The 15,256-nt window shown below is 38.5% G+C and overlaps 1 protein-coding gene across 2 annotated transcripts in view; it reads left to right on the top strand.

Moving 5' to 3' along the window:
• The window catches only part of ENPP1 (ectonucleotide pyrophosphatase/phosphodiesterase 1), a 54,454-nt gene that overhangs the window by 16,359 nt on the left and 22,839 nt on the right, over positions 1–15,256 (top strand). For both annotated transcript variants that reach the window (XM_030945568.1, XM_030945567.1), the window contains exons 2-8: positions 459–531; positions 2,019–2,135; positions 5,028–5,153; positions 5,323–5,383; positions 10,341–10,438; positions 13,667–13,746; positions 15,061–15,180. In XM_030945568.1, coding sequence (XP_030801428.1) covers positions 459–531; positions 2,019–2,135; positions 5,028–5,153; positions 5,323–5,383; positions 10,341–10,438; positions 13,667–13,746; positions 15,061–15,180 — 675 coding nt within the window. The remainder of the gene's footprint in view (positions 1–458; positions 532–2,018; positions 2,136–5,027; positions 5,154–5,322; positions 5,384–10,340; positions 10,439–13,666; positions 13,747–15,060; positions 15,181–15,256) is intronic.

Raw genomic sequence — 15,256 nt, 5'->3', positions numbered from 1 at the left:
ATTTCCTGCCTAAGAAAATTATAGGTATCACTTAACGGCTATGCCTTCTGTTTGTCGCCTGTGGTTAATGGCAAAACTTCACCTTCTCAGAACAACATACAAGGAAGGAATGGAATAAAAAAGTTTTCTATAAAATATGTAAGAAATAGAAATATATCATCACGAAAGAATGATATAAAAGAAATTAAGAAAAACATGGTGATATATGTCTATGCTAAAGGACTTGAGAAGAAATTATATACATAGGCCCAGTAGTGACAAGCATGTTCATACACTGCTAATTAATTGCAAACAACATAACTACTCGTGGAAGTGAAAACTGCTGGTGAAAATAGTGAAATCGGCCTCCAAATCAGCATCTTTATGAATTTCAGTACAATTGTATAGCATTACAGAGAAAATGAGCACTTTCAAAACCATTCAATGGTAATTTATTTCTTTTCCTTCATGTCCCACAGGTACTCTGTGTCTGCGTGTTAACAACAATCCTAGGATGTATATTTGGCCTGAAGCCTAGCTGTTCAAAAGATGGTAAATACTGTGTCTTTTATTTAGTAATGTTACTCAACAATTCCTTTTTTTTTTTGTGAATTAATTTTCATATTATCAGAATGCGACCCTTCTTGCTGCAGGAGGAGGATTGCATGCATTGCTTGAAGCAGCATCAGTAAGAGTGGAATAAAAATACCAGAAAATAAACCTCAGGTGTAGTCAATGATTGTGTGTACTCACTTGAGAGGTAAAGTGATCCTGGTACTCAGTGTCTGATCTGGCAGCTTCCATGTATCCCAGCTGTCACTGTGGTGAATGGCTGGCTTTTTTCAGTTCACCATTAAAAAAACCAAAATGAAACAACAAAACAAAACAACTTCTGTTTCATGTTGTCCTGGAACATTTGTTTTTCATCTTTTCCAGTCAATTATGGAGGGAAAAAAAAAGGTTATTTTTTGTACTGGTTAGAATTGTAGCCTGAAAACATTCCTGGTGGAATTCCTCTGTCTGTTTTCTGTTCTGAAAAATATGTGGTTTTTTCAATGGTGAAGTTTCTTCAGGTAGAGGGTTATGAAAGATTTTTTTTTTTTAAAGAAGTTAGGTTTCACTTTGGGAACAACTGTGAAGAATAACTGCAAAGCTGAACATAAAATGATTTTCAATAGAAGTTCAGTTTATAAAACTTCTGTTACAATATATATAGGTTTCTTCTCATTTTATTACAGCTCCGCAGTATTGGTTCTTTAATATCTCATTTTCCTAATATTGCACACCTCAAGATTCTTCAGAAGATGGGCCAAATGATGGAGGATTTCCCTCACTCCCTTCTGGTGATTGCTCAGGATTAGACAGTGTGACCAAATTCTTAATTTTTGTTAATCCTTCACATCACTAGTTTCTAGTTGGGTGGTGGTGGGGTTTTTTAGGTTTTTTGTTTGTTTGCTTGTTTTTGTTGTTTTGTTGTTGTTGTTGTTTGGTTGGGTTTTGGGGTTTTTTGTTTGTTTGGTTTTGGTTTTTAAATTTTTTTATTATTATCACTCTGCCCTCAGCAACACCAATCTAGTGGAAGAAGAATATCTTTTTTTTGATATTGAAATTGAACAAAAAATAAACCAGTGAGCATTATACTCATGTTTGTATCTCTTGTGTCTGCTTTGGAACAGCCATCCTTACATCTTGAGATCTTACATCCTCTGAGGAACTGTACTCACATCTTCCTGTGACCCAGGGGGGAGGACAGTCACAAGTAGCTTTTATTTCATTGGTTTCTGCCAATACTGAAACACCACGTTCCTGCTAAAAGAGAACAGAACACTTTGTTCAATATGATGAAAAATTATTTTTGTTCAGTAAGAGGAAATAAGCATTTGGTTGGATCAAGACTTCCCTTTGGCTGCCACTGTTTTTGCAGCCATCCTGTATGTTGGAATCACCGTGTCATTTCACACTCTGGCTGTATTAGTTTCTTTTGCATGTTGACTGATTTGGGCTCAGCCACTGATATCTAACACTATCCAATATTACAGTGAAAACCTGCAAAGGTCGTTGCTTTGAAAGGACCTTTGGAAGCTGCCGTTGCGATAAGGATTGTGTCAAGCTTGGAAACTGCTGCTTAGATTACCAGGAAACATGTATACAACCAGGTAAGGATGGAAGAAACTGAGGGAGCAATCTCTCCTGCTCTTTGACAGGGGACAGCTCAGCATATGTGAGCAGTGCTGTGGTCAGGGCTTATTTCAGATGGGCTGTGAGTGCAAAATGGGGCTACTGAGCAGCAGGGTGTTTCTGATGCCACTCATCTTCTCCTTTTTATGCTGTGTTGCATTCCTGGATGGACTTGCAGTGATGATGGTGGTACTGGGGACTCCTGTGGAAACATCAGGGCTCTGGTACAACTGCTGTTTCACGCAAGCAAAGCTTGTATTTCACCCAGCTGGACTACTTAGGAGCTGACAAAGCCTGTAGGCTGGCTTTCCCATAGCTCTCCTGTGAGAAGAGAGGCTGCCACAGACTGTGCTGCTGCCCTTCCCCTTGGAAGGAGGAGGAACAATGGCAACTTGAGGTCTTAGCCAGCTTTTTGTTTGCTGGTGGTGAGACAACAGTAACCCGCATTGTCCCTGGCATCAGGGATAACTCCTACATTCTTGGGCAAGCCTGGAATAGAAGTGCATTCTGCATATTGCATTTGTCTGTCATCGCCTGAGTGAAAAAGGGGAAGGACAGAGCAGCTCTGTGAAAGCTGCCATCTCTCCCTACCCAGCTGCTCAGGCCCTTGGCCTTGCTACTCCCCTGCCTGAATGTGAAGCAAGGGTCATGAGCATGAATCAAGGCAGGATGACAAAACAGATTGCACTGGTGAAGGATTGTGAAATGAGAAGCAGCTGCCATGATTTGCCAGAAGGCAAAGGTCAAATAGACAAGCGTGTGAAAAATACCTAAGAGAAATTTTACAGGGAAAGATGTTAGTGTGGGTAGAACAACAAGTACAGCACTTGACTATTTTCTCTACTTTGGTTTTGCCTTTAAGCTTCAAAAGCAGCATTCCTTTCAGTTAAGTTTTTTTCTTCTTACTCCTCTTTATATACGTTTGATTAATTTCTGGGTGAGACCACACTGATACATTTAAAATTCCAATGTGGACGTTGAAAACCAAATGATTAAACTGAGCTCAGATCCCTGCCTCAATTGGCTGCTACTGAAAGTCAAGTTACACATATATAGTTGATATATCCAGGTATATAATTGCATGGGTTTTACTCTGTTTTCTTACATCACTCCCCCTGAAGGCTCTTTAAAAGCAAACTGGAGAGTCTGTCTTAGCACTAGGAATATGAATTAATTCATTGGTGCTGTTTTTTGGAGTTTTTTAAAAATAAACTAACATCAGTGGAAAATCAAAGTCTAATTTCCCAATAGTATCATGTAACTAGAACCATAATAGATTCTTCTCTCTCTCATGGAAGTAGAGATCTATTTGATATTAGTGGAATTGCTGAAAGTAATTACTGAAAGTGAGATTAACCTCCTGACAATACTTTTAGGGATTTCTAATTGCTAGTCATCTATGAAAATCACTGAGTTTTTTCTGCTCAAACATTTAGATTTGGCTTCCATGTCTCTGTTAAGATCTTCATTTAAGTATTCACTCAGCTGGTAAATTTGTAAATTCACTGGTGTTTATCTTGACTGAATGTAAAGGATTTATTTGTGTTCATGACTGCTAACAAATCATAGAATCACAGAATATGCTGAGTTGGAAGGGACCCATCAGGATCATGAAGTCCAACTCCTGATCCTGCATAGGACAAGCCAAGAGCCACACCATGTGCCTGACAGTTTTCTAAATGCTTTTTGAACTCTGGGAGGCTTGGTGCTGTCACCACTTCCCTGAGGAGCTTTTTCCAGTGCCCAGCCACCTTCTGAGTGAAAAATCTTTTTCTGATACTTAATCTAAAGCTCACCTGACTCAACTTCATGCTCTTTCCTTGAGTCCTCTCACTGGTCACGAGGATGAAGAGCCTGATACCTGCTCCTCTGCTTCCTCTCATGACAATGTTGAAGGCTATAATGGAGCTTTTCCTCAGTCTCCTCTTCTCCAGGCTGAACAAACGAAGTGACCTCAGCTGCTCCTCATAAAGTTTCCCCTCCAGACCCTTCACCATTCTCATGGCCCTCCTTTGGGCACTTTCTCCTAGTTTAGCACTTATATTGTGGCACCCAAAACTGCCCCCAGCACTGGAGGTAAGGCTGCCCCAGGGCAGAGCAGGGCAGGAGAATCCCCTTCCTTGCCTGGCTGGCCATGCTGTGCCTGATGCCCCTCAGGACATGCTTGGTTCTCCTGGCTGCCCGGGCACTGCGGGCTCATGTTCAACCAGGACATCCAGGTCTTCAGATGATACAATGTATTGGAATATGCCATTCAGAGAAACCAATATTGTTCTCTAATAAAATCAGCAGTGGGGCTGAAGTCAGTAGGTCTTCCTGTGAACTTATGTATAGAGTCTTAAATAGTGGCAGTGATACCTATTACTAAGAGGTGCTGAAAGAGGCTGGAGTGCCTGATGGTGACTGGTAAAATCCACTGTGACTTCAAATGCAAGTCAGAATAAATTAATGCTTCTCACTGTTTTCTAGGCATTCAAAATTCAGGCTAATTTTTTTATCTGGTGGAGTTTTGGGGCTTTTTTTTTATAGTATGAGCTTATCAAATTAAACCCACATAAATTACCATATTTTAGGAGATCTGTAAAATGAATTCTTTTGATCTGTGGTATTTATACCCATATGCTGCATAGCTGTATTCAGATGATTGTGCTCTTGGATATTTACTCATGGGTGTTCCTACTTCCTGAAGTGCTAAAGTTTGCGATACTATGCATGTATGAGATTACTCATTATCTCTGTTACACCTGAGGACTGTTTCTCAGTGAGTAGAGATTTGAGACTGAACTTAACACTTGCTTTATTAGTTCTGGACTTACAGCAGTAAGATAAATTAATCATTGTGCTGTCCTTCTCTCTCACCTGTTTTTTAGCCCACATATGGACCTGCAACAAATTCAGGTGTGGAGAAAAGAGGAGACTAGAATATCGTTGTTCCTGTTCAGATGATTGTGTGGAAAACAACGATTGCTGTGTTAATTATCAAGCTGTTTGTAAAGGTAAGTATTATCAACAAATTACTACCCTCTTTCATATGTACCTATATTTGTATAAATGGAGCAAGAGCATAATATGACTTTAAAAGCATCCGGTAACATGAAAAAAGCCTTGCATCTATCAGTAAGAATGTACTGTCTTAAAAAATATATTGCATTCTTTTGTTTTAAGGAGAGGCAAGCTGGGTTGAAGAAGAGTGTGAGAACATTACTGAACCTCAGTGTCCAAAAGGGTGAGGAAATTTTATATTTGCATAGCTCTGCTCTTTGCTTGCATTTCATTTTTGAGATTGTGTTCCCTGCTGTGCCTTCCTGGGACCTGCTTGCCTTTTACACACACAGTGAAAGCAGCTGCCAGACAGAGATGAACACCTCTTCAGCCACCATTTGGTGGTGCTTACTAACCCATCAGGTTGCTCTATCTCAGCACTTGCTTGACTTGCAAGATATGCCTATTCCTCAATCCTGGTGTTTCTCGCAGGTATGTGTGCCCTGGGCAACTCTGCCTGGTTGCCAGTCATACTATTGACCTACATGTGCTACAATACCCATCATTCCAGATACTTTGGGACCCATCCAGCAATCTTAGACTCCTGTCTCCCTCCCTTGTCTCTTTAAAATACCTTTCCAATACCTTGCATTTTCGAGCCTCAGGACCGCAAATTGTGGGCAGATCTGTGTTCCAGCTCCACCAGGAGTGGGACAACACTATTTGCAAGCTGTCTGAATTACTTTCTTTAAAAGGTGTAAAGTGCCATGGGATCCTTGTATTCTCTGGCTCAGCTCCACATTGGGCCTGCTCCTGCAAGTTATGTATACAGTGTGTGAGGAATGACTCATGTGGTTTATGGCATCAGCACTCAGGCTTGAATAGTACAGCAGAGCTCCCAGCCAGGAAAAAAAAGCTTGTATTACTTGAACTGTTTTTGCTGTGGGATCTTCTAACTAAGTTTGTAGTTAAAGTTGACTATAAACTATGATTGTATATCTAAGCTGTCAATAAAAGGCACTTCAATTCTAGATTGATTTATGTTCCAGTAGTAAATACTTACTAGACATGTTATGGGACAACTGTATTCTTGTCTGAGTAGTATCAAAAAACACACACCTTTTTATTTTGATTTTGAAATTATAGAGCAATGGGATATTTCTAGTAAAGTAAAACCATTTTATTTTGTTCTTATGTCATTACAGTTTTGACTTAAGATATTTAAAACATGCTATTTTTATTCATCGGCCTTATAATACTGTCAAACAAAATACTTCCATGTACAAATATTTCCATGTGAAATATTTCATACTAATTGAGTACCCTTCACTCTGATTCAGAGCACTAACAGTTGCTAACATGTCAGAACCTTCATCAGGACAGAAACTGGAGCTTCTGCCCAGCTTGTAGTCCAAGTCGCCAGTAATCCCCTATGTAGGAAGGGGTGGTTCTTGAAGTTTTTGTCATTGAATTTTGTTCTGAGTTCAGGAGCCATTTGGGACTTCTTGCTGAGAACTGAGTCTAGAGTGATGATTTCTCTAACAGGGTTAGGAAGCGTTGCCCCCAAGAGGTTGGTAAACAAAGACGAGTCTTGTGCAGATTCACAGTCAAAGTTACTGACGCAAATGCTGTAGGGCAATTCCTGTTGGTTAACTTGTTTTTAGGGTTTTTTGTTTGTCTTTTTTTTCTGTTCAACTCATGAAAGGGATGCATAGTTACTCCTCTAAAATTGTTTTAATCCTGGTAAACCCCAAAATGTTGCAATAAAACCCCGCCCAGGAAAGGGTGATGTGTGGTCAAAGTTGAATCAAATAGTGTTGACTGAAGGTTCATCTCGGACTATTAGCGCACAAGCCTCTCCCAAAAGTAACAACTCTGTAAACAATCCACTTCTTCCTATGCTGTGTGGTAGGCAGTAGTGCAGGTGAATTTAGTTGCAGTGCTCGTTTTGAGATTTCAGGATATCAATTCTGAATCTGTGCATATTAATATAGCATATTTTGTGGGTTCAGGTTGCTGGTTTTATTCTGTTTTAGTTTTAGCTGAGTTTTAGCTGTTCCTGTGGTGCAGAATAGACAAAAGATGACACAGCATTCAATGAGGTGCTTAATCTGAGAAATCCCACTGATTTCAGTGAGATCAACTGCTTGCTGATTTCACTGATCAACAACTTAAAATTAAGTACACTTAGTCTTTCCAAAACTGGGTTCTATATTATTTAATAGGATTATAAAGTTAATAGGCTGTAAGATCTCAGGAGTGATCTAGTCATTCCCACTGTTCTAGGAGTGAAGTAATATTCAGACAATTCAAACTTACTTAAGCAGTTTACCCTAGTACTTACATAGATGGCTTTACTGATGACTTTTTGCTGTCTTTTTGTCCTCATGTCTTTTTCTGTACTTCAGGCCTATTACTATTTGCTCTGTCTTCATTGAGCTGTAAGAGCATCTGGTTACTTTCCTCTTTGCTGATCTCTCTTTATTTCTGGGGATTGCTCTTATGCCTCCTGCTGGGGCTTTCTGTACATTTAGTGGAAAAGAAAGCTTTTCCTCTTGTGCTTTATGGCTGTATATAGGCAGTATGAATGTGTGTGGGATGAGAAGTCTTCTGTGTATTACATTAAGCTTTTCAAGGGAACTTTCTTTTCCTTCTTATTTTGTTTTCTTTCTCTTTCATTTAATTATGGTCTAACCTGCCTGCAGTGAGGGAGGTCAACTTGGCAATGTATTCCATGGTTCTGGCCTCTTGATCATCCTGACTGGTGAACCTACTAGACCACAGGAAGTCTGTGTTGCCTGCATAATGTTTCCATAGAAGCCAGTTTATAGGAAGGGATAATTGCTGCTGCATTTCCTTCAGTTTGGAGTCAGGATGTGTGGCATACCTATTTATCCAAGAACTGTGAAACATGCTTGTCTTGCTTTTTGGACACAGCCAGCATGAATCACCCAACAGGACCAAAACTTGAGCCTCCCAGGCTTGCTTGCTCATGACAGCCTGTTCATTAAGTAGCAAGTGCAGTCTTGGCCACTGACAGGAAAATTGCATGGAAGTGGCTGATATACCTCAGAATGGAGATTGGGTTTCTCTGGGGATTTTGCTGGAGCTGTTCCAAAGAGACAGTGGTTTAACATGGTCTGTCCTGCTTTGCTTCCCTGAGCACTAGGGCAGATCACTAAATACATGAGTTTTGGCATGTGTAGAGTATACAAGAAGTGAAATGGGCAATTGCTGTCATTGTGGCAATGGCCTATTTTGCCAAGTTTAATTTTACATGTGAGAAGGGGTCAGTAGCTAGATTTGCAGACAACCAAAACATGTACTTAACAGTTGGTTTACTTGTAAATGCCAAACCAGAAACAGTTGCGTAAAGTCCCTTTCTAAGTGCTTGTTTTAAGTTTGGTGGGGTTTTCTGCTTTTGGTTTTGGTTTTGTTTTTTTTTTTTAAGTTAGACTTGCTGGTAAGTAATATTGAACAGACTTTGCCTCAAAGTTTGCATTTTATTGCACAGAACTTTGCAGTGAAGATTTTTAGACCTCTGCGCTGAAGTGAATCAATTTATTGAGAAGGAACATGGAGAAGGTATTTGCAAAACTCGGGGAGATCAGAATTCATAGTGCAAAAAATACTTGTAATATAGGCAAAAGTAGTGCATAAAGTTTCCTTACTCTGTTCTGCCATATGGCTTTAGTTTTGACCTGAAAATTATTCATTTCTTGTTCCCACCTGTGCCAAATAAATTAAAAAACAGGCTACAAACATACATCTTAGAAATGCATCTAAAGGTTTTTTTCTATCTGAGGTATAGGGTAGGCTATGTAATAATTCTGAACTAAAAATAAATCCTTTTGGCTGAACTGTTTTCGAAATTGTTGATTAAAATTTTCTTAGGATTGACATGTTTTGGTTGCCTGACTATTCCTTAGTTTAATATAGTTACATTTGTTTGGCTGACACACAGCTTATGAATGTTTCATTTGTAAATGGCTTTTCAGATTTTTTTTGTGACGTACATCAGTAAAGAAATTGTCAACACTTTATAAGTAATATTTATCTTCTATCCTCACTGTTTTATTTTTGGAAACTAGAGTATAAAAAAGTTTAAAAAAAAGTAAATATAAAAAGGGAAAATGAGCTGGCAATAAACCACTATTTTAATATTATAAATAGTAAATTGTTTTATGAAAGTCCATATTTTCAATAGTTATGGCTGCACAGCAGTGATTTCTTTTTCAGTCGCATATGTCCTCATGTCTATAGGTCAAACACAGGGTATGTTTTCTTCAAGGAAGAAGTTACTGATGTTACAGAAGTTACTATTCCTGTCTGTGATGCAATGTTTTAAGTACTTACAGTTGGAGAGAAATTGTTTGAATAGGGCTGAATCTGGGAGCAAGTCAAGACTGGAAAACATAGGTCCTGTGGAGACTGGAAGGGGAGATTTTGTTTTTGTTGGTTCCAGTGAAATGCATATCTGAATTTATCTGTAAAGTTCCTGGCAGAAATGCTGTTAAAGTGTTTCCAGTCTCAGGTCCACATTTTTGAGTTTGGAGATTGGTAGGACTTTTGGAACAGTAAGGAAGTTCTTTTTGGTTGGATAATCCTCGTAAGATGAGAGGAAAAGTGTGTGTTTTAGTTGCTGATTTAACATACCCTGTACATTAGACTTGCTTACAGTTCTGTGCACTGTATATATATATATGTATATAATCCTTTTTTTTCATGTAGGTTACAGCTTGTTCAGGAGGAAAGTGAATAAGGAAAGTTTGGCTTTGCATTGCCTTATTTCTTTCCCTACTCTTAGCTCAGGGTGGGAGAACAGGGTTTGAGGGGCTGAGTGTTGCTTCAGTGGGACTGGTTCCAAGATAAGGAGTACCAAACCCACCAGATGGATCACCTGGGCATCTTGGCTGGTTCACCTTAAAGGTGTGTTTGGCCGTGCCATGACTTTTCTGTGCATGCCCTGCTGCAAACCTCAGCCTCTTTGGGCACGGATTGCTCTGCCAACCTTTGAGCAGAGGGACAGGAGCAGTTTGCTCAGCACTGTGCCAGAAAACTTCTGCTGAGGGGGACTTCCTTGGCCTGGCTTGTAGCCCCATAATGAACATTTCCACTGTCTGGGGAAACTTTCTTGAAGTTAGTGATAGGAAACTGTTTCTCAGAGTCTGTCTTTTAATATTCAGTTTCTGTTTGTTCAGATTTACCAAGTCTCCAGTGTTGCTATTTTCATTGGATGGCTTCAGAGCGGAATATTTGCAGACTTGGGGTGGACTTCTACCTGTTATTAGCAAATTACGTGAGTAGTTTCTTTGTCTAACAACTATTATGATGTCTTACCTGAAAAAAACCACAAATGCAGCTTTCCTCACTCTTTAAAATCCTCACTCTTCTGCCATGAATATGGAAGTTGTTGCCCTAAAGAACACCCATGCACAAAGACCTTCAGGTGTTGGAGAGTAGAAGGGCAAGAAAGAGAGGGCTTGAGGAAAGGCCCCTTTTGATTTTCAGTGAAATCTTATAAGTTATAGCCCCTTTTATATTTAGGAGGTGGGTTTTTTTTTTTGCTGTGAGGTTATTTTATTCAAAATAGAAGTAGATCCTTTTTACTCTATAATGCATATCATCTCATATTTAGGTGGAACGGTTTTGGGAAATGAAAAGCATTTGATTATATTTGGAAAAAGAAGACAGAGAAGGAATAGACTAAGAGGAGATGATATAGAAGGGCTGGTAGAAATGTAATGAATCCAAGAAAACCTTAATTTAACAAACATTTCCAGAAGAAATATTCCCCAGCTTTTCTAGTGTCTCACTTGATTTGGTGGTGTCTAAATAATTTTAGTTACTTTTCCTGTTTCTGTTTTGGCTGTGGTCTGTAGAAAACTGATGGTATTTCTTGTCTGAAAAATATGCCAATCTTCTTGACATTCAGAAATTACTACCTGGGGTGCCTGGTTTCAGTTTGACTAAAAATAAATCAGTAAAAATACTTGCTTTTTTTCACAGTGGTTGTTACAACTTGAAGCATTCCAGAGGATAACAATTCGCAGATGTATCTGAGGTTTTGGGTTCTTTTTAGTTTTGTTCCGTGCTAGAATAAAAGGAGACATTTGCAAAGTTTTCATTAGACGCAGTTATAAAAAATATAAGCTGGAGAAAAATTCTGGGACATTTCTAGGAGAGGCTGGCTAGTACACATTATTCTAGCTCTGCCTGAGATACAAGATAGAAGTGTTGCAAAGCATCTGTAGGACATCCAGTCTGCGGTATCCATGTACACATGTAAAGTTTTTTCATTCTTTGGTCTGGATAGACTACAGTGGGACTTCTCTCATTGACTTCTATAATTAACTTGCACTTCGCTTTGCACTGAGCCCATGACAAATTCTGACCACTAAGAAATACAAATATATTTGTATCTTCATCAAAGTCATTTCACTTCTCCACAGCTACAAAGTTTTTGATGGTCAAAACGTGTATTTTTAAAAGATTCTAATACCAGAATGCCTAATAATACATGTTTTATATCCAACAAAATACTTGCCCCAGTCTGGGGGCAAGTATTAATTCTGCATTATGCTTATGGTTCTTAAGTACTCTGGATCATTTTTTGGTAATATGCTAGGAGGGCTTTGCTATACAATGTGCTATGGGATCTTCAGTTTTCTTCTTTTTTCCCTCATAGTAAAAAATTGGTGAAATACTCAGATAAAGCAAATTTTCTTTAGTAAGAGAAAAATATTCTCATAAGTGAAACTTGGTGTCACTGAGGTGTATATCCACTCTGAGGGCCTGTGGCTTCAAATCTCTTATGTGCTTTATGTTCCATGTGTCCAAAAATGGTGGAAGCAGTCATATTGTAAAAATAAACTTCTCTATGAGTGAGTAAATACTCCTGCAGGCCTTCACTGTTCAGAAAAGGGTAATGGAATCTATTCCTCTGTGTAGACAGATAACAATAGTGAATAAATGGTTTTACTATTGCTGAAAACTTGTATTAAATAATTTTGGAGTTCACAGCTGTCCATTTATAGGACTATTAAATTTTCAAAAAGAGTTTAAGAATGACAGCATTTACAAAGCAGTGAACAGCTACTCACATTCACTAACTTGCTGTAAGCATATAGTGTTCAGAGAAGACATTTTCATATACAATTATGCTGTGATATTTTAAGTTTTAGATAAAGGATCCTTTTGTTTTAAAACATCTTTAACAAAGCCAATGAGCTAAAAAGAATAACGATACCTCTGATGGAAAGGCCAAGCAAAAACTCCCTAGGATTTTTGGCAAAACTTTTTAAGTGTGTTTCTCTATTACTTTAAAAAGCAAACCAAAACAAAACAAAAGAAAAAAATAAAACAACCTTCTCAGACACCCACATCAAAAAACTAAGATTTTGGAAAACAGTCTCAACAAACAGATTTGGAAGTAGTTGAAATGTGCTAGGTGTTTTCCAGTAATAAAAGAAGATGCAAGTGATTATTAGTTCCTTACAGAGCACAAGTGTGGGAGGTGGTGCCTGTATGACTTGAGAGGATATATTTTTCTGGCCTGGCTTCTTTTATCCTGATTAGATGAAATATACTATTTCAACTGAAATCTAATTGAAGCCCCAATCCAATGAGTTCAAAGTGCCTTTGTGCAACACCTCCTATATTATGAAGCCTTTAATTTCTATTCTATTTATATTATATATAATTACCCAGAGTCAGTAAAGATGATGCAGTGATGTTCTTCTTATAGGGTCATTAGTTTTGGTTCTTTAGCATCTGTTGAAACAGTTTTGGTATTTTTAAGTTGTCATGAAAGCATTTTTTTTCTTTCTGAAAACTGGGACCCACACGTTTGCTGATGGAAATTTAGACCCCTTAAATAAGGCTTGCCCAGTTGCTTTGGCCTTGCTAATGCCTCTTCATACTAGCAAATACTGTATAATAATCTCCCTAAAGCCATATGATTTGTATATTGAAATAAAGAACACTTTGACATTCATCCTAGAATAAGAGCTTATTTTTTATATTTTAAAAGCCCCACAAACAAGAAAGGAAGACTGCAAAACAAGCAATGATTTGACAGATGGCTTAGAGAGCCAGGCACCACTGTGTCAGTGGCCACTTCACCACTCCTCTGGGAGCACCCAAGGTTAAGTCTCTGGTTGGTCTCAAGTTGCAGACTGCATTTACTGTATACCAGGGCAACTTTGGAGGGTGTGATTTCTTTCATTTTTCATTCTTCTCTGTACATGCTTTTCACAACGGCTGTAGGTTTTGCTGATGTGACCATTGCAGTCAGCCATTAGGCATATATAAAGTTTGTGTTAATAGGGTTTTAGTCAGGTTGTAAGTTAATATGGGAAGAAAACTTAAGTATTAAGTCCACAATTTTGAGGAGTGAAAACTTTCTGGAAATATATTATGGTTTCGGTTGGTTTTTTTTTTTTAATAGCTATACATTGTCATGAGAGAAACTTGCAAGTTATTTTTTTCAGTAATTTTGCTGAACTTTCTTTGTCACTTCCTCTAGAGAAATGTGGAACATACACTTCCAGTATGAGACCAGTGTATCCTTCAAAAACCTTTCCCAACCATTACTCCATTGTCACAGTAAGAATTCTTGTATAATATGTTTCCACTACTGTTCATTATCAAGTTTTCTCCAAGGGAATCGTATATTTTGATGTGTTATTAAAATAATTTGCTTTCCGTTCAGAATAGGAAAAATTATGTATTCTATTTATGTAACTTTGGTTAACAGCTATTATATAACACTACAGCTAAGTGGCCAGATCTAATGTTAGTAAATCCAAAATCTAGTCCTTCCAAGAGTAGCTGTGGAAAAATCCCATATAGCCAAAAGTTCACATCACTTTACAGCTCCTCATTTGTGTAAATATTTGCACTAAATTGCAGTTTCCACTCTTGGAGTGGGAGCAGCCCAACTGCCTTAAGTTGCCAACCTTATTCCACTTCATTAAGGTAGCCTGGCATGATGAAAAGAAGGGTATGAAATGAGAGGAAAGATTTGAGCATCATGCTGATATTGGCTCTGTGTGATGGACTGTACCTAAGCCTGCATAGAAATGACACAAAGTTGATCTTGTAAATTTGACACCTCTTGCATGTAGGAGGAAAAAGAAAAATGGAGGTTTACAACACAAATGCAGGGTTGGAATCCAGGACATCCTTTTCAGTTTCATCATGCCACAACTAAAATTCAGTCAAATACTAGGATCTACACTTTCTTATCTTCCCAGTTTGTCAAGACCTTTGGTAGGAACACAAGGTCAGGAATGAGGTGCTTAATTGTGTAATCCTCACAAATCCCCATGACTGAATATGCAACTAACAGTCGTTAATCATGCCCAGTAGCCACGTGAGGTGTACAGTGCAGAGGTGTACCTCCACTCCTCATTCTTGTGAAAAGTAGCAAGGTCCTAATGGTGGTGGTGTTTTATCCCTTATAAATGTAAAAAGTAGCTAGTCTGATTAAAGACAGAGCAGAAAGTCTGCTAAAACTACCCAAGACCTGGTGCCCGCACTTCTTTGACTGCTCATGTGATGGTTTTCTAGAACTAGAGCTTTTGCTCATGTGATGGAGGTCTAGCATAGGTAATTGCTTTATTTTTGGTACTAAAGATACAACAAATGTGTGAATTCAAAGAGTGTCTTTCAGTTTGATCCCAAAGGACAGTGCCTAATATTTTTTAAATCTCACTGAGAAGCAAATAAGGGTTGGATGGTAGGGCTTGGACGCAATGAGAGATGATGCTGCTAAATTTGGGTCCTGAGCTACTGGTGGAGTAGAAGTCACTAGCAGAGTGACTATTCAATGGATATATTTGTCTAAAGGATATGTCTGAGTAGCTGGAAGGTTCTTTTTCTTTAGAGCATTGCAACAAGGCATATTCTCAATTACAGGGGCTGTATCCTGAATCTCATGGTATAATTGATAACAAGATGTATGACCCCAAAAGAAACGCATCCTTCACCCTTAAAAGTGAGGAGAAGTTTAACCCACAGTGGTACCAAGGCCAGCCTGTAAGTATTACCACCCTTCTGAGAATGTACATCACCCTATTATGTTACTTAATATGGCTTGGATGCATAGTGATGT

Source organism: Camarhynchus parvulus, chromosome 3, assembly GCF_901933205.1.
Source record: "Camarhynchus parvulus chromosome 3, STF_HiC, whole genome shotgun sequence".
NCBI lineage: Eukaryota > Metazoa > Chordata > Aves > Passeriformes > Thraupidae > Camarhynchus > Camarhynchus parvulus.
Note: the sequence above shows the minus strand (reverse complement) of the source record. Positions and strands in the feature narration are given on the sequence as shown.